The sequence below is a fragment of the Coregonus clupeaformis genome, chromosome 17, assembly GCF_020615455.1.
Source record: "Coregonus clupeaformis isolate EN_2021a chromosome 17, ASM2061545v1, whole genome shotgun sequence".
NCBI lineage: Eukaryota > Metazoa > Chordata > Actinopteri > Salmoniformes > Salmonidae > Coregonus > Coregonus clupeaformis.
In genome coordinates, this window is record NC_059208.1 from 10,940,202 (window position 1) to 10,958,730 (window position 18,529).

Consider the following 18,529-nt stretch of genomic DNA (forward strand, 5'->3'; position numbering starts at 1 on the left):
AGCATAATGTTTCCACCTCCATGTTTGACGGTGGGGATGGTGTTCTTGGGGTCATAGGCAGCATTCCTCCTCCTCCAAACATGGTGAGTTGAGTTGATGCCAAAGAGCTCGATTTTGGTTTCATCTGACCACAACACTTTCACCCATTCAGATGTTCATTGGCAAACTTCAGACGACCCTGTATATGTGCTTTCTTGAGCAGGGGGACCTTGCGGGCGCTGCAGGATTTCAGTCCTTCACGGCGTAGTGTGTTGATAATTGTTTTCTTGGTGACTATGGTCCCAGCTGCCTTGAGATCATTGACAAGATCCTCCCGTGTAGTTCTGGGCTGATTCCTCACCGTTCTCATGATCATTGCAACTCCACGAGGTGAGATCTTGCATGGAGCCCCAGGCCGAGGGAGATTGACAGTCCTTTTGTGTTTCTTTCATTTGCGAATAATCGCACCAACTGTTGTCACCTTTTCACCAAGCTGCTTGGCGATGGTCCTGTAGCCCATTCCAGCCTTCTGTAGGTCTACAATCTTGTCCTTGACATCCTTGGAGAGCTCTTTGGTCTTGGCCATGGTGGACAGTTTGTAATCTGATTGATTGATTGCTTCTGTGGACAGGTGTCTTTTATACAGGTAACAAGCTGAGATTAGCAGCACTCCCTTTAAGAGTGTGCTCCTAATCTCAGCTCATCACCTGTATAAAAGACACCTGGGAGCCAGAAATCTTTCTGATTGAGAGGGGGTCAAATACTTATTTCCCTCATTAAAATGCAAATCAATTTATAACATTTTTGACATGCGTTTTTCTGGATTTTGTTGTTGTTATTCTGTCTCTCACTGTTCAAATAAACGTACCATTAAAATTATAGACTGATCATGTCTTTGTCAGCGGGCAAATGTAAAAAATCAGCAGGGGATCAAATACTTTTTTCCCTCACTTTAGCTATTAAAAGTCTATTCAAATACCTTACGTATCTTCATTTCCATCATTAACAATTAATATGCGTAATAATGTTGGCAGTTCATGCAAAGGATTGTTACCTATAACCAGGATTGCCATTGATTTACATTACATTTTTGTCAAGCAAGTATTATTTTAGCAAACAATTATTGTGATTCATCCTATATTGTCCCTAACATCCTTACTCCCTTGCAACAGATGTGGGATACATACACACACACACTCCTACACACTCAACCCCTTTCCCCCACAATCAACCATAAACTCAGATGCTCAACAGTTGTTACATCCCAGAGCCCAACTCAAGAAAGGACCTGATTTACAAATGCACATACAGTTACAGCTGTTTGAGAAAGCATGCAATGTGAGATTTGATTAACTAATGTCAAGTCCTAGGTGATGGAGATCAGATCCACCCCCTTCCCCTGAAACACACTCTAAAACACAAATTAGAATGCACACTCATACAGAAGGCAAAGAAATGCTAGGTCTACATATGGTTTTAAATTACATTAACATTATTTCAAATATGTATTTATTTTTATTTATACAGTAACATAGTAGTAACATACCAATTGTGTAATATTGTGAGAATGTTCAAGAACCTGACAATGACAAAGACGTTTTTGATTGATCAGTTTTATTCACTTAAGAAACCATTATGTCCCAGATTTATATGTAATAAAATTATATGTATTTTCACTCAATAGGTACACTTTTAAGAATCTTAGTGGAAGAAAAATGTAAAACCAATGGATCTACAGTCAGGAGATGTTTACTAATATGAATCATTCAGTTATGTTGTAAGTGAAACAGCAAAATAGGACTCACGGTAATAGCCTATTATTCAATTAAATTCCACATTTTTACTTAAAGCTCATTGCATGATTTTTGTTTTCCAAACTGGGTAAATACAGTAGAATTTAGTCTTTGACAGTGCAAAAATCCAAGGCATTTTATCAATGCAAGGCACGTGTGGAATGTTCACAATAATATCATATTTTATTCCCAATTTACAGTCTCAGGAGCTTGAGGCTTTGCTCACAAGCATATATTTTTTTATTTGATCTTACACATCCAGTTTTTCATTCCATCCTCCTTCCATTCCTTCTTCTTCTTGCTTACCTTTACTTATATCTTTCTTCCTCCACTCCAATGCCAATCAACAAACACCTTTAGTCAGAACACCAGCTGTTGCTGTTTCTTGAGAGAGTATAGGCCAGTCTTCTTTCTACTCCTGAGAGCATAGTGAGTATGTAGGCCTAGGTGTTCTGAGTCAAATCCCAACGTATGCAACTCTGTACCTACAAATGCAACATGATCACATCAACTCACTGCAATTCTAGACGTTTGTCCAAATGGCCAGAAACCTCACCTTTCACCTCTGTGTGGCCTATGTGGCGGGTCAGGGTCATAACTGGGCGTGCTCGGAGCTCTGGTCGCTGTCGTGACTGTCCTCATTACCAGGGGAACTGGAGGAGTGGTGTAATCCTCCCACCATGCCACAGTACTCTGACGGCAACAGCGTTCCCTTCTTCACGTTGACAAGTTCTTTTTCCAGGGCCGCTGCCCCCTGCTGACCTCCTTTAACACGCTTCCACTTCATCCTCCTGTTCTGGAACCACACCTTCACCTGGAGGAGAGGAGAGCAATTAGTTTACAGGGAAATATTGTGGAAGTTATACGGCAGGGGGGTCCAACTCAATACCTGGTGGACCACAGAGACTGCTAATTTCAGCTCTTTCCTTTGTTGTCTGATTTAGACACTCCTAGGGAGGAATGAAAACATGCAGATGCTGCGGCTCCCAAGGACTGGAGTTTGACACTTGGATCGTTTGCAGGAAGGTGAGTGGATCATAGCCCTTCTCAATAACAAGGGCAATATTAGCCAAGGTTTTAGAAAATGTATTTTGTGTAATTATAACCACATTAAGAAAACATCAACAACTTTTAATTGCACAAAGTTTAACTGGAGTCTTCAGGCCTTGTTGTGAGCGAGTGGAAATGGGGTGTATATGGAGTGTGAGGGTCTGAGGTAACTCGATGCCATTGTGGATGCGTTGGTTGTGGGGTTCTGGAGACTGAGTTCTTGGCATGTAGACCCGTCTGTAAAACCTAGCATCCTCCCACCTCTTCCCCCCGTCCCTCCTCAGTAAAACCCTGACATCCCCCTGTGCGTCAGGAAACTCAATGTCCTGAATCTGTTCGTGTGAACCCTCCTTTTATCAGTGAATGTGACTGAGAGATTTACGGCCTCAGTGAAACAGACCTCTGCCAGCGCAGCAGAGCACATGCACACACACACACCACAGGAGTATGCAACCCAGCTCCCCCACCTCTCTTTTCACACACACACACACACACTCCTCCCGACACACCAGTTCCCCCCCACACACCCGCTCTAGCTCCCCCACCTTGCTCCCCCACCTCCCTCTTCACACGACATGATCTTATGTAAACCCCGAGCGACACCTCATCTACCAGAGCTGGCTGCCGAGAGCCAAATCATTATCTAGAAGATCATTATTCGCAGTCGCATGCCAGTTGAGTCTGGGATCCCCTGCCGTCGTCGACGGGGTACTTTGGGTTATTTTGACCTCACTGTGTGCGGTGTAGGTAGCGCTCGGAGATACAGATCTTAATTTGATCACTCTTTTATTGCTGAGAATTTTCCCACACAACAGGAAAAACTTGTAGTGTATTCAAGATATAAAAAGGCTTCAACATTTTGTCATTTCAGACTTGATTTGCAGTAACAAAATTGTTATCAACCCCTACAAAAAAATTCCATTAATTAGAATCCACATAATAATTCACATTTCCTGTTGCTGCAGGATTATTGTCAAGCTGTAGCAAACTGGCTCAAATTAAGATCCTATATCTATAGTAAGCCCATGGTGTACTGTTAACAGTGTATGTATAACGCTGGGTGACAGTGAACTGAGCAGGCGACTGGCAGCCACGTTGGACTGTGGTTAGTGTTGGCTGTTGGGACGTCTTATTTCGACATAGCCAGGTATGTGCTGATCCTGCCTCGGATCCTGTTCCTGACTCCACAGATCCTTCAGTATTTGCGGCTCCTCTTTGTGATGATTAAGCTGCTGCCTAAAACGGCCCGATCGGATCGGGACCGAGCGAAGCACCCCAACCCCCACCCCCCCCTTCTCCCATCCCCCATCACGCCCCCTACTGCCCTCATGTCATCCATCCCCCACCCCCCACTGACGCCCCTACACCCCCCTACCCCCTCCTGTTCGCCCTCCCCATACCCCACAAACTGCAACCCCCCTCCTACAAGCCCCCCTCTCTTATCCACCCTCCAAGCGACCTGCTTTCTCACAGGAACCCTATGCTCTCCTGTAGGATTTATTTTAGGCATTGTAGCCTGCCACTCACAGGCCGAAGACAGGAGTTAAGTTTACAGAGTAAACACACGCATGTGTGGCTCATTTTCTAATAAACAGGCTTATAAGCGTCAACCGCCTCGTTAAAGTCCTCTGTAAATTGTTGTTACACACACACACACAAAATCTTCTGCCACTGTACAGTCGTGGTCAAAAGTTTTGAGAATGACACAAATATTAATTTTCACAAAGTCTGCTGCCTCAGTTTTTATGATGGCAATTTGCATATACTCCAGAATGTTATGAAGAGTGATCAGATGAATTGCAATTAATTGCAAAGTCCCTCTTTGCCATGAAAATTAACTTAATCCCAAAAAACTTTTCCACTGCATTTCAGCCCTGCCACAAAAGGACCAGCTGACATCATGTCAGTGATTCTCTCGTTAACACAGGTGAGAGTGTTGACGAGGACAAGGCTGGAGATCACTCTGTCATGCTGATTGAGTTAGGATAACAGACTGGAAGCTTTAAAAGGAGGGTGGTGCTTGAAATCATTGTTCTTCCTCTGTTAACCATGGTTACCTGCAAGGAAACACGTGCCGTCATCATTGCTTTGCACAAAAAGGGCTTCACAGGCAAGGATATTGCTGCTAGTAAGATGCACCTAAATCAACCATTTATCGGATCATCAAGAACTTCAAGGAGAGGTTAAATTGTTGTGAAGAAGGCTTCAGGGTGCCCAAGAAAGTCCAGCAAGCGCCAGGACCGGGGCACCACCAGTGCAGAGCTTGCTCAGGAATGGCAGCAGGCAGGTGTGAGTGCATCTGCACGCACAGTGAGACAAAGACTTTTGGAGGATGGCCTGGTGTCAAGAAGGGCAGCGAGGAAGCCACTTCTCTCCAGGAAAAACATCAGGGACAGACTGATATTCTGCAAAAGGTACAGGGATTGGACTGCTGAGGACTGGGGTAAAGTCATTTTCTCTGATGAATCCCCTTTCCGATTGTTTGGGGCATCCGGAAAAAAGCTTGTCTGGAGAAGACAAGGTGAGCGCTACCATCAGTCCTGTGTCATGCTAACAGTAATGCATCCTGAAACTATTCATGTGTGGGGTTGCTTCTCAGCCAAGGGAGTGGGCTCACCCACAATTTTGCCTAAGAACACAGCCATGAATAAAGAATGGTCCCAACACGTCCTCCGAGAGCAACTTCTCCCAACCATCCAAGAACAGTTTGGTGACGAACAATGCCGTTTCCAGCATGATGGAGCACCTTGCCATAAGGCAAAAGTGATAACTAAGTGGCTCGGGAAACAAAACATCAACATTTTGGGTCCATGGCCAGGAAACTCCCCAGGCCTTAATCCCATTGAGAACTTGTGGTCAATCCTCAAGAGGCGGGTGGACAAACAAAAACCCACAAATTCTGACAAACTCCAAGCATTGATTATGCAAGAATGGGCTGCCATCAGTCAGGATGTGGCCCAGAAGTTAATTGACAGCATGCCAGGGCGGATTGCAGAGGTCTTGAAAAAGAAGGGTCAACACCGCAAATATTGACTCTTTGCATAAACTTAATGTAATTGTCAATAAAAGCCTTTGACCCTTATGGAATGCTTGTAATTATACTTCAGTATACCATAGTAACATCTGACAAAAATGTCTAAAAACACTGAAGCAGCAGACGTTGTGAAGACCAATACTTGTGTCATTCTCAAAACTTTTGACCACGACTGAATATGCCCTTGGGTGTAGTCCTAATTGTGCAATCAGTAATTCGTAAGTTGTTACCTGAGACGGTTGTTACACACACATACACCCAACCACACACCCACACATTCACAGGGTTCAGTTGCAAGACAAGACCTCCAGGGGTATGAGGGCTGAGGCCCGATTGTACACTCATTGTTAGTAAAGCTATACAGTAGTTAATAGCAGGATCAGGGAGGTAGAAGCTGCACTGTAAGATAATAGTCAGAAGGATGTTAGACTGGGTTTAACAGCCAGGGTCAACCCTCACACACACACACATACACACGTACACACACACACGCATACACACACTTACAAACAGGATTAACCCCCACACACGTCCAGATTTATAGGCCCTGTATTGGGAATGTGTGGAGAAGAGAGGAGAGGAGAGGCAGCCAATATGAGTAGGAGTGGGGAGGGTTGGTGAGGGATGGGGCTCCTAGCAGGAAGGGCCTAACTCCTGGGTGGGTTGTTGCCTGGATGCCTGGGCCTGGCCTGGCTGCAGCCAAGACACTCTGGTTGGACTTATACAACAGATGATGAGTTCCAAAAGCACTTATGGGTGTGCTGAGTGTGTAGGTTAATTTGGTTGAACGCATCGCCACAAATAGTTTTATGCAGGCAAGGTTTTTAGATCAAGGCAGATTAGGTGTAAATTAATCATTAAAAAAAGGTGTTTTGATTAAAAGTTTCCCTCTTTTCATCTAAAATATAGCATAGAATAAGCAGCTTTTACACTGCCATACATTAAGGGCAGATTAAGCCTTTATACTCCAAGACTTCTAGAACACTTTGAATGGATTTTCTCCATTGAGCATACTGTACGGGAATCTGTCTTTGAAAGTCCAGTGTATTTCCTATTGGTGTCTGAAGGGAATTAGAGAAACATCTGGTCTCTGACACATGCCATCAGACAGTCCCTGCACACCCACAGACAGACAGACCAGCAGTGCAGGCAACACACTCACACAGCCAGACCAGGGGCACTGGCAACACAAACACACACACACACACACGCTGCACAGATACTGTACATCAAAGGGTTAGGAAGCGATTACATTCAGAGCATTAGCATGACATGTCCAAGCGTTTGCTAATGTCAAAACATACAGGGTTTTTCATCCTGAGGCCTGTGTAGTTTTTAATAGAATCCATATCAACTGCTGTTAGCTGCCATTTCAGTGTAAGCTTCACTGTGAGTCTTTGAATACATGTGTCTGTTGAATACAATTGTCTGAGTTATTAGGGTAATTACAGTATTAATCCTTTAACTGTGATTCCTTTGGATATTGTGTTCACACATGATCTGCCAATTTTCTGATTTATTTGAACATCAAAGGGATAAATTAACTGCATCATGTTTTGCTATTAGATGACAAGCCAATATTATGACTAATTAACTTGTTTTTTTAGCAAGACAACAGGTAAGAATATTTTTCACTTTTCACATGCAATTTCTATTGCATTTTTTCATATGCAATGTTTATTGCTTTTATTGTTTCCACATAACAACAGGTAACGTACTTGTCTTTCTGTGAGGTCGAGGTTGACTGCAATCTCGTATCGCCTCAGTCTCGTCAGGTAGTTGTGGTGCGCAAACTCTGACTCCAGTTCCCGGATCTGTTCCTTGGTGAATGCTGTCCTCTCCTTCCTGGGCTTGCTGTTCACGTCAGACTTATAGCTCCCGTCCTGGGAATCTAAAATGAAAAACATAACTTTTTCCAGATACAGTTGAGTCGCCAAAAAAGAAAGGATAGGAAAATGGGTGAAAAAAAAGAAGGGATTGTGTGATAAACTGCAGGGCTGAAACACAAACTAAGAGCTAAACAATTAGCGCTGCCAATCACCTTTTCTTATGGGGATATTGGTCATGCACACTATCATGTCTTACTGGGGGAGGGGCTGCATGAGAGGAGCCAAGCAGGGAGTACTGTCCTAGAGCCCAGCTCCCTCAGAGAACTTCCCTATGTTCATTCTCCAAAACAGACTCACTCACTCATCTTCACTCGCTCCTTAGAGCATAGAAAGAAACAGACTGATATCTCTCAAATACCACTAAGTTGTAACACCTTCTTACTGTATGTGAACATTTCACAAATCAATTTACTATAGCCTAATTTCTTTGAGACCTAGGAGACACAAAGAATATGTCCTATAACAATAATTTGTAGTTGGTGGAATTGTCTCGGCCTCTCTCCAATACTTTATCACCTCTTTTAAATAGAAGTTTCATCCAAAAGGAGGGGTAATATTTGAGGCTAGCCAACTCAACACTGTAGCTCTATTGTTCAAAGACAAAAGTGATTCCAAGAGCTCATCTCTGGTGGAACTGAGGGTAGGTGAAGCTGAGGTCCGTCAGGTGTGGGGAAATGTGAAGGGGTAATGTATGTGGTAATGTCTGAGGTAGTAATGCATGTGATAATGTGTAGCTAAAGCCCCTTGAAATTAAGGGGGAAATAGCCCCCCTCAGTTGTCCGCTGACAATATAGAAGATAATATTTATTTTATGCTAAATTAATGTGCTATCGAAATTGGCCATCCTATCACTGACCCCAAAGATTAGGTTCACGCTGCCTCTGCTATGTGGGGTGTGTGATGGCGTGGTAATGTGATGTGATAATGTGGGACAGTAGGGTGTGGACCTCCCAGCTATCACCTGGTAGGCTGAACAATAGACCAGTAGATACACAGATCGGCTGAGCACCAACCACGGGCCTAGACATAACATGGAGCATGGTCTGAAAACTTACACCAGCCCACTATACTTGGCTAAAGATGACAGGGGTAAGAGTTTGATGTGTGTGATTTGTTGTGTATTTGATTGAAGTTAAGTAAACTTTAGAAAGACTTTCCAGATTGTAATTCCTTTTGATCCAATTGTCTGTATTTAATCCAGATTGTAATTACTTTTGATCCAATTGTCTGAATTTAATCCAGATTGCGCAAATGGATTCTGAAAAGGGTACATTAATGAAATCCTTTAAAAAATGTGTTCCCTTTTAGATGTGGCTTCAAATTGGGTGAAAATCAATAGATTTCTCTAAACATCACACTTCAGGGCATCAAATGCATTGTGTTGTAATTTACGTGCTGTTCTTTAGTCAGCGCAACACAAAACCAGCTGACATTCTCTTAGTTCAACTGTAAATGTTGGAAGTGCTGACCAAATAGTGCCAGGAAAGAGTCTGTCTCTCTGCCACATCACACAGGCACAGCACAGCTCGTCCCCTCGATTCATGGCACCTCCACTTATAAAAACAGAATATGGGACAAAGAAGTTTCTGGAAATAAGTTCTTCAAACAAATTGTCTTTCACACAGTTTGGGGATTATATTTAATTTGAAACAATTGTTTAATGGTTTATACCATACAATATATTGCAATACTCCTTCAATATTCCTCCAAACTTAATTTACAATACATTTTAAACTTTTGTTTTGCATTCTTTGTTATTTATCAAGGTGAATTTTAACTATTATTATATTATGTTGCCACAGCATTGTTATACCGTTACCTCATCAGAAATAGGAACATACAGTACCAGTCAAAAGTTTGGACACACCTACTCATTCAAGAGTTTTTCTTTATTTTTACTATTTTCTATATTGTAGAATAATCAAATCTATGAAATAACACAAATGGAATCATGAAAAACCAAAAAAAGCGTTAAACAAATCAAAATATATTTTATATTTGAGATTCTTCAAATAGCCACCCTTTGCCTTGATGACAGTTTGCACACTCTTGGCATTCTCTCAACCAGCTTCACCTGGAATTCTTTTCCAACAGTCTTGAAGGAGTTCCCACATATGCTGAGCACTTGTTGAACAATAGACTTCCTGCTATCCAGGACCTCTATACCAGGCGGTATAGGAGGAAGGCCCTCAAAATTGTCAAAGACTCCAGCCACGCTAGTCATAGACTGTTCTCTCTGCTACCGCACGGCAAGCGGTACCGGATTGCCAAGTCTAGGTCCAAAATACTTCTCAACAGCTTCTACCCCCAAGCCATAAGAGTCCTGAACAGCTAATCATGGCTACCCAGACTATTTGCACTGCCCCCCCCACCCCCACCCCCCACCCCATCTTTTTACGCTTCTGCTACTCTGTTAATTATTTATGCATAGTCACTTTAACTCTACCCACATGTACATATTACTTCAACTACCTCAAGTAGCCGGTGCCCCCGCACATTGACCCTGCACCGGTACCCCCCTGTATATATAGCCTCCCTACTGTTATTTTATTTTACTTCTGCTCTTTTTTTCTCAACACTTTTTGGTTGTTGTTTTATTTTACTTTTTTATTAAAAAGAAATGCACTGTTGGTTAAGGGCTGTAAGTAAGCATTTCACTGTAATGTCTGCACCTGTTGTATTCGGTGCATGTGGCCAATACAATTTGATTTGATTTGATTTGTTGGCTGCTTTTCCTTCACTCTGCGGTCCGACTCATCCCAAACCATCTAAATTGGGTTGAGGTCGGGGGATTGTGGAGGCCAGGTCATCTGATGTAGCACTCCATTACTCTCCTTCTTGGTAAAATAGCCCTGACACAGCCCGGAGGTGTGTTGGGTCATTGTCCTGTTGAAAAACAAATGATAGTCCCAGTAAGCCCAAACCAGATGGGATGGCGTATCGCTGCAGAATGCTGTGGTAGCCATGCTGGTTAAGAGTGCCTTGAATTCTAAATAAATCACAGACAGTGTCACCAGCAAAGCACCCCCACACCATAACACCTCCTCCTCCATGCTTTATGGTGGGAACTATACATGCGGAGATCATCCGTTCACCCATACTGCGTCTCACAAAGACACGGCGGTTGGAGCCAAAAATCTCAAATTTGGACCAGACCAAAGGACACATTTCCACCGGTCTAATGTCCATTGCTCGGGTTTCTTGGCCCAAGCAGATCTCTTCTTATTATTGGTGTCCTTTAGTAGTGGTTTCTATGCAGCAATTCGACCATGATGGCCTGATTCACACAGACCCCTCTGAGCAGTTTATGTTGAGATATGTCTGTGACTTGAACTCTGTGAATCATTTATTTGGGCTGCAATTTCTGAGGCTGGTAACTGTAACTAACTTATCCTCTGCAGCAGAGGTAACTCTGGGTCTTCCATTCCTGTGGTGGTCCTCATGAGAGCCAGTTTCATCATAGCGCTTGATGGTTTTTGAGACTGCACTTGAAGATACTTTCAAAGTTCTTGAAATGTTCCGCATTGACTGACCTTCATGTCTTAAAGTAATGATGGACTGTCGTTTCTCTTTGCTTATTTGAGGGCTATCTTCTGTATACCCCCCTACCTTGTCACAACACAACTGATTGGCTCAAACACATTAAGAAGGAAAGAAATTCCACATATTAACTTTTAACAAGACACACCTGTTAATTGAAATGCATTCCAGGTGACTACCTCATGATGCTGTGTCACACCCTGGCTCTGGGACTCTATATGTTGAGCCAGGGTGTGTTCTTTCTGTTGTGTTTATTTCTATGTTGGCCAGAGTGACTCCCAATCAGAGGCAACGAGTGTCAGCTGTCGTTGGTTGTCTCTGATTGGGAGCCATATTTAAACTGTCTGTTTTCCCTTTGTGTTTGTGGGTTCTTGTTCCGTGTTGGTCATTGTTACCGTGGACTTCACGAGTCGTTTCTTGTTTTGTTTATTGTTGTCTATTATCACTAAAGATAATAAAGTTTAAACATGTTCGTTCATCACGCTGCGCCTTGGTCTGTTCCCTACGACGATCGGGACAGAAGAACCCACCATACAAGGACCAAGCAGCGTGTCCAGGAGCAGGCAGCCTGGACATGGGAGGAGATATTGGACGGGAAAGGGTCCTGGACTTGGAAGGAGATACAGGCCGGGATGGATCGGCGTCCGTGGGAAGAGACGGTGGAGGCGCGCCGTAGAGAGGAGCAGCGGCGCCAAACGGGTCAACGTCGGACAGGCGAGAGGCAACCCCAGAAATTTTTTAGGGGGGGGCACACGGCATGGACGACGGGGCTGACGGAGGCAGAAAAGGGGCGGATTCAGAAGGCCACCAGGTTACGGGGGCCACTGGTCAAAGTAGGGAAGGAAGGTGTAGAGGCACGGCGAGAGGTACTGGGGTGTGTTACCAGTCCGGTCCGGCCCGTTCCAGATCCCGAGGTAGAGCCAGTGGTGTGTGTCCCCAGTACGGTCCGGCCTGTTCCGGCCCCTCGCACCAAGTGTACGGTGCGCGTCGCCAGCCCGGTCCGGCCTGTCCCTGCTCCTCGCACCAAGCCTACGGTGTGCGTCGCCAGCCCAGTCCGGCCTGTCCCTGCTCCACGCACCAAGCCTACGGTGTGCGTCGCCAGCCCAGTCCGGCCTGTCCCTGCTCTACGCACCAAGCCTACGGTGTGCGTCGCCAGCCCAGTCCGGCCTGTCCCTGCTCTACGCACCAAGCCTACGGTGTGCGTCGCCAGCCCAGTCCGGCCTGTCCCTGCTCCACGCACCAAGCCTACGGTGTGCGTCGCCAGCCCGGTCCGGCCTGTCCCTGCTCCACGCACCAAGCCTACGGTGTGCGTCGCCAGCCCGGTCCGGCCTGTCCCTACTCACGCACCAAGCCAGGGGGTGCGAGTCGTCAGCCCGGTCCGGCCTGTTCCTACTCCACGCACCAAGCCAGGGGTGCGCATCGTCAGCCGGTCCGGCCCGTTCCGGCTCCACGCACCAAGCCAGGGGTGCGCGTCGCCAGCCCGGCCCGGCCTGTTCCTGCTACTCGCACTAAGCCAGTGGTGCGAGTCGTCAGCCTGGTAAGGCCCGTTCCTCCTCCACGCACCAAGCCAGGGGTGCGCGTCGTCAGCCTGGTAAGGCCCGTTCCTCCTCCACGCACCAAGCCAGGGGTGCGCGTCGTCAGTCCAGCACAACCCGTGCCTGGGTCACCGGTGCCTGGTAAGGTACCGGCCCACTGCTCCACTACGGAGCTGAAGCTAACCGCTCCTGCTGCATCCAGTTCCGCTCCAGCCAGCGGGGCCAGACTGGACCAGGGGCGCTATGGGGGGTTTATTGGAGGGTGGTGGGCAAGGCCGGAGCCAGAACCGCCGCCGAGGAGGAATGCCCACCCAGCCCTCCCCTGTTTTGTTCAAGTTGAGGCGCGGTCGCAGTCCGCGCTTTAGGGGGGGGTACTGTCACACCCTGGCTCTGGGACTCTATATGTTGAGCCAGGGTGTGTTCTTTCTGTTGTGTTTATTTCTATGTTGGCCAGAGTGACTCCCAATCAGAGGCAACGAGTGTCAGCTGTCGTTGGTTGTCTCTGATTGGGAGCCATATTTAAACTGTCTGTTTTCCCTTTGTGTTTGTGGGTTCTTGTTCCGTGTTGGTCATTGTTACCGTGGACTTCACGAGTCGTTTCTTGTTTTGTTTATTGTTGTCTATTATCACTAAAGATAATAAAGTTTAAACATGTTCGTTCATCACGCTGCGCCTTGGTCTGTTCCCTACGACGATCGTGACATGCTGGTTGAGAGAATGCCAAGAGTGTACAAAGCTGTCGTCAAGGCAAAGGGTGGCTTTTGAAGAATCTCAAATATAAAATATATTTTGATTTGTTTAACACTTTTTTGGTTACTACATGATTCCATATGTGTTATTTCATAGTTTTGATGTCTTCACTATTATTCTACAATGTAAAAAAATTTAAAAAATAAAGAACAACCCTTGAATGAGTAGGTGTGTCCAAACTTTTGACTGGTAGTGTAAATAAAGATCACGTTGCCTTGTGATTTGTGTTAGAGGTGTTCTACATGTCCATGGCAGCTCCTGGGTTATGCTTCAGACTTCTACTACCTGTCAATCAGAATTGCAGCCTGGTGTAAAACTGACCTGAGAGATGGAAAGTGAAGGAGGAAAATTAACTACTGGGCACACCAGTCCCCTGTAGCTCAGTTGGTAGAGCATGGCGCTTGCAACGCTAGGGTTGTGGGTTTGTTTCCCACGGGGGGGCAGTATGAAAATGAATGCACTCACTAAACTGTAAGTTGCTCTGGATAAGAGCGTCTGCTAAATGACTAAAATGGTATATGAAAACAGCACTTGTGCCTGCTGGGAGAACGATACACGAATGCAAATCAAATTTGCCTATCCTATCAGTGCCCCAATAAAATGTGTCGGTGCACGACGCCACTGGAAGCTGGTGACAGTGAAATGGCTTCTGGATACGGAGAGCAGTCCTCTTGTCGTGACCCTACACTGATGTCCTGAATCAGCCCTTGTGTTTGCATACATGTAGCCGCCAGGAAGTCCAGCCACTGGGCTAGTAACTTATTAAGGACCTGATGTGTCTAGTCCCCAGCTCTTATATGGATGGAGCTTGCATTATTATGGTGTCTGCTGATAATGATGGCTACAGCCATATACAGCCATATTAGGTCTGGTGCGGTGCCCTGCATGACGAGTCCAACGCATTTAGCCATCGGCCATTTTGAGACTCCACCCGGGGTACAGATCAGTTTGTCCCTTACAACCTCAGCGTTCTCAAAGGCAACACAGTCGTTGGGTGGACAGTGTGTAAAATTATATCACTGACTTATGTACACACTTACACGTGCCACTGACTGTGCTCATCTCAAAATAGATGTTTAACAAATGGGGAAATTGGACATAACTATACACCTTTTTTTATTATGTAACTCTTCACTACACAAAAATAAGAATTTCTGTCTCTAATGGGCAATAAAGTTATATTCTATTCCATTCCGTTCCATTCCATTCTATCATCCATATTGCGGCTGACCAACAGTGATATCCAGAAGTAGTATGGATGAATTCTCCATCCCCATTATTATTATTAAAAGCCTGCTTTTGCACACAGCTGTTGTGGCTAATGCTGTAGGTACATACGTTCTACAGCCATAAATACTATATAGGTTTAAGCCTATCAAAAAGCCCAGGTGTGGTCGTTGTAACAGTTTCAAAGGCAGCTTCACAGAAATCACACCTGTAGGCCATTAATACCCTGGAGAAAAATGTCACTGTTGATTATCCCTGGGAGCCTGAAGAGAGAGACAAAAAAAAGCTGTACCAGGCTATAACTTTACAATTGGTTTGAGGGGGTTGAGATTGAAGAATGTTAAACAGGAAACAGGTCAATAGTCTAATGAAAATGGTAGATTGAGGTAGAAAGTGAGACAATCTATCTATGTAAATATTCCAAATGACAGAGGTAAATCAACTCCCTGATTACAGTATCACTGAGAGAGTATTTTAATATGTGTTGTTGAGACAAATGGAGATGGAAAGGCGATGGATCTAATGCATCACATAACAGAAGATGACTGCAAATCTGTAATGTATCTCACTTGCTCATGTCTTTATATAAGATTGTCAACAGAATAGTATGACTATTGACCTTAGCATTTCTAGAGATAATTTAACCTTTTTTACTCCAATGGTTTGATTGAATTTTGATTATTATTTTGCTTCCAAAATAGATTAATTCATTTAATATCTGTTGTTTTACTGAAAAGGAAACTAAATGATGGTGTGAGAATAATTGTATTAATTGCATTTAAGTGAAATTAAGTACATGATCATATTTTAAGTTTACGGCCTTGCTGCCCAGTGTTTCACACAATAAGACGTTGTTTCTAAGAAGCGCTTGACTGCATTTATTTTAAATATTAATTAGAAAATAAAGTTAGCCTAATTCTACCTCGTTAAATTGTAAACACAAATTCCAGATATGAATGAATGTCAATACAGTATGAAAAACAGTACAGATAAACTAATATGAAACAATCAATGTATCAAGATAATATAAATAATAATAATAATAATAATAATATGCCATTTAGCAGACGCTTTTATCCAAAGCGACTTACAGTCGTGCGTGCATACATTTTTGTGTATGGGTGGTCCCGGGGATCGAACCCACTACCTTGGCATTACAAGCGCCGTGCTCTACCAGCTGAGCTACAGATCTTTAAAGAACCTATAACATAAGGTCTTATAATACTGAAATGTCTTCCCAGTATGTTAGTACAGTTAAATGTTAAATTACAGCTAACTTTTGTGCAGTAGCTAGTAATTGAAATTAATAAATTACATTTGCAAGTAGACAATTAAGAAAACTTTGAACTATGAGCATCGAGCAGTTGGTAATCAAATAAGACATCAGTTTGAATCAGTTTGAATCATCAGAACTAAGTCTGTTTCAAATAAACTTGAAGTTGAATGTTTATACCACAAAAGTAATGACATATAGCCCTCAATATTATCTGGGCAACTACTGTAAAAAAAAGGCCCAAATGCTGAAATAATAAGCCTACTAGTAAGTGAGGTTAAAATTTAGAATTTACTTTCAAACGAAATAGTATGCGCTGAACTCTTTTGTCATTGCATAACTTCTCATGAGGTTCTCGAATTTAGGAGCATTGACGCAGAAGACTACAGCGCGTTCAGTAATCATGAAAACATTAGCCTATTAATAAAAATGCAACAAATTGATGTTTTATTACTGTATCACAAACTGTTCTCCGTTGTTTCAACATCTGTGGACTTTGTCTGCTTACACAGAGATGCTGAAATCCCAAAATGAGAATGGACAAACCAAACCCTTCAAATCATTATACTCCCTTACTATGGGATGAAAACTCCTCAGTGAGTTTTGAAAGAAACCACCAAGACTTTGAGACTAAACTCAAAGCTAAGAGAAGAGAAGAGGAGATGTCCTCATTGTCCTCATCTTACCTGAGCTGTGCAAATCATCTTTCCCTTTACTGTTCCGTCTCTGTTCTGTCTCGTCCGGGGAGATCGTCTGTCGTCCAAAGTCCCCAGGGACACAGGAAACACCTGTGGGGTCACTACTACCTCCCAGACCAGGGTTGGTGTTGGAGCCACACAGATTTTGGGACCCCCCACAACACAGTTCCGAGACTTGGCTCTCCGGAGGAGGCAGGCAGAGGCCATGCCTGGTGTTGGGTGAGGGAATCTGGGGGACATGCCAGGGGATCTGGTGGGTCTGGTGCTGTGGGTGGTGGGGGTGGGGGTGCTGCTGGTGCTGATGGAGGTGTCCTCCACGATGGTGGTGTTGCTGCCCTCCGTACGCCTCCTCCTCCCCGGGTCCAGGGTACCCCCCACAGGGGGGAGAGGAGCCGGGTAGGTTGGGGTAGGAGATGTGGTCGGAGCGCCCGTGCAGCACCATCGGGGACTGGGTAAAGGCAGGGTGGGGGTGCAGGCCCTGGGCCGGGGCGTGGGGGCTACGGAGGCACCCAAACAGGGAGTGATCCATCACGGTGCTCCACGAGATCCACCTGAAAGACGAACCCCCCTAAGTCCGCCACACACACAACCACCAAAAGGCGGGCGGACGAGTAGCCTCAAATCAGGGCTCTCCTCCACGGCTCTCTCACCTAGCACCTCTGTGCGCCCCACATTAGTTTGCAGGGAGAGCGATCGGAGGAGACTGAAGGAAGGCAGAGCTCGCAACGTTGAAAGGTAGAGCCTCCGGTAATCCTGAGCATGCAGCCTGTTGCCAGGCGCAGTGCGGGTAAACACTGACTCTGCTGAGATGGTAGACGGAGAGGAAAGACGGAGGAGAGGAGAGGCGGCTGAGGCCAGAGTGGTTCCAGGGAGAAGGTGGTTCCAGGGAAGTTGGGAGAGAGAGAGAGAGAGAGATGAAGGGAGGGAGGGTGGGTTGGTGTTAGGAGGCCAAGGAGGGGGGATGTTATATATAGGACGTAACGTGAGAGGGAGGCCGGGTCACTGGTGCGCTGGATCACTGCTAGGCTACTGACCACATATATACGATCTTCCTCCAAAACGCAACGCACAATAAATCTGAACCATTCCAATGGCCTGGCCTCAGGAAAAGTGGGAAATGTATTTTGGACCCACCCGACCCCCGTCGATACACTTTCTTAGAAGTGCAGTATTGCGTCAGACTTCAGGGGGTTGGATATGGGGGTTTGGGGGTTCAACACCCCAACATTATCTGCTGTTTGTGTGTTTACTGCAAATAGAGGCTGATGCGTTGCATTTCAAATCAAATCAAATGAATAGTGTGTAGGTGGTTTGAAAATATGTTTACTGTATGTGGCCCAATATTTGACTGATTGATATAAACTTTCTTAGCGCAATCTACAAATCTGTCTGTTAACATTACCCCCCCTCCCACTACCCTCCCCCTCACACACACACACTCCTAAGCATTTAAGCACTAGTAGTTTTCAACATCAATTTGTCATTCTTTAAATGTATTTTAATGTTTCCAGTCTTAATTAAGTTCTATCCCTTTTTGTGTTTTTTTTACTGTCAAAGTAGCACTTTGATCTAAGTGTTTTCTGGCAATAGAAAAAGCTTAACTTTCACATAACTTCATTGCAATGCAATACAGTAAAAAAAACGAATTATGGAAAATTATAGGGGTGTTTTTGAAACGCAATAGAGTGAGAAAAACTAATTTAGCACAATGAAATGAGTGTTATTATTTGTCAAAGTGATTCATTTGGCGGTTGTTTTTAC

General features: G+C 44.7%; 1 protein-coding gene across 1 annotated transcript; it reads right to left on the reverse strand.

Annotated features, from left to right (window-relative positions):
* Positions 1–1,601: 1,601 nt before the first annotated feature.
* LOC121585621 (homeobox protein MOX-2-like) lies at positions 1,602–17,691 on the reverse strand. Its single transcript, XM_045226626.1, has 3 exons — positions 16,757–17,691; positions 7,575–7,747; positions 1,602–2,586 (listed from the first exon to the last, which is right to left on the reverse strand). Exons 1-3 carry the CDS (start codon positions 17,295–17,297, stop codon positions 2,365–2,367), a joined length of 936 nt encoding a protein of 311 aa, XP_045082561.1. The 5' UTR covers positions 17,298–17,691; the 3' UTR covers positions 1,602–2,364.
* Positions 17,692–18,529: the final 838 nt, after the last annotated feature.

Excerpts from the sequence above, each read along its gene's own strand:
- LOC121585621 (XM_045226626.1), bottom strand. The coding sequence starts at position 17,297 with ATGGATCACTCCCTGTTTGGGTGCCTCCGTAGCCCCCACGCCCCGGCC. Across the intron at positions 7,748-16,756 it reads AGATGATTTGCACAGCTCAG|ATTCCCAGGACGGGAGCTAT; the intron begins GTAAGATGAGGA and ends TTTTCATTTTAG. Across the intron at positions 2,587-7,574 it reads TCGACCTCACAGAAAGACAA|GTGAAGGTGTGGTTCCAGAA; the intron begins GTACGTTACCTG and ends CCTCTCCTCCAG.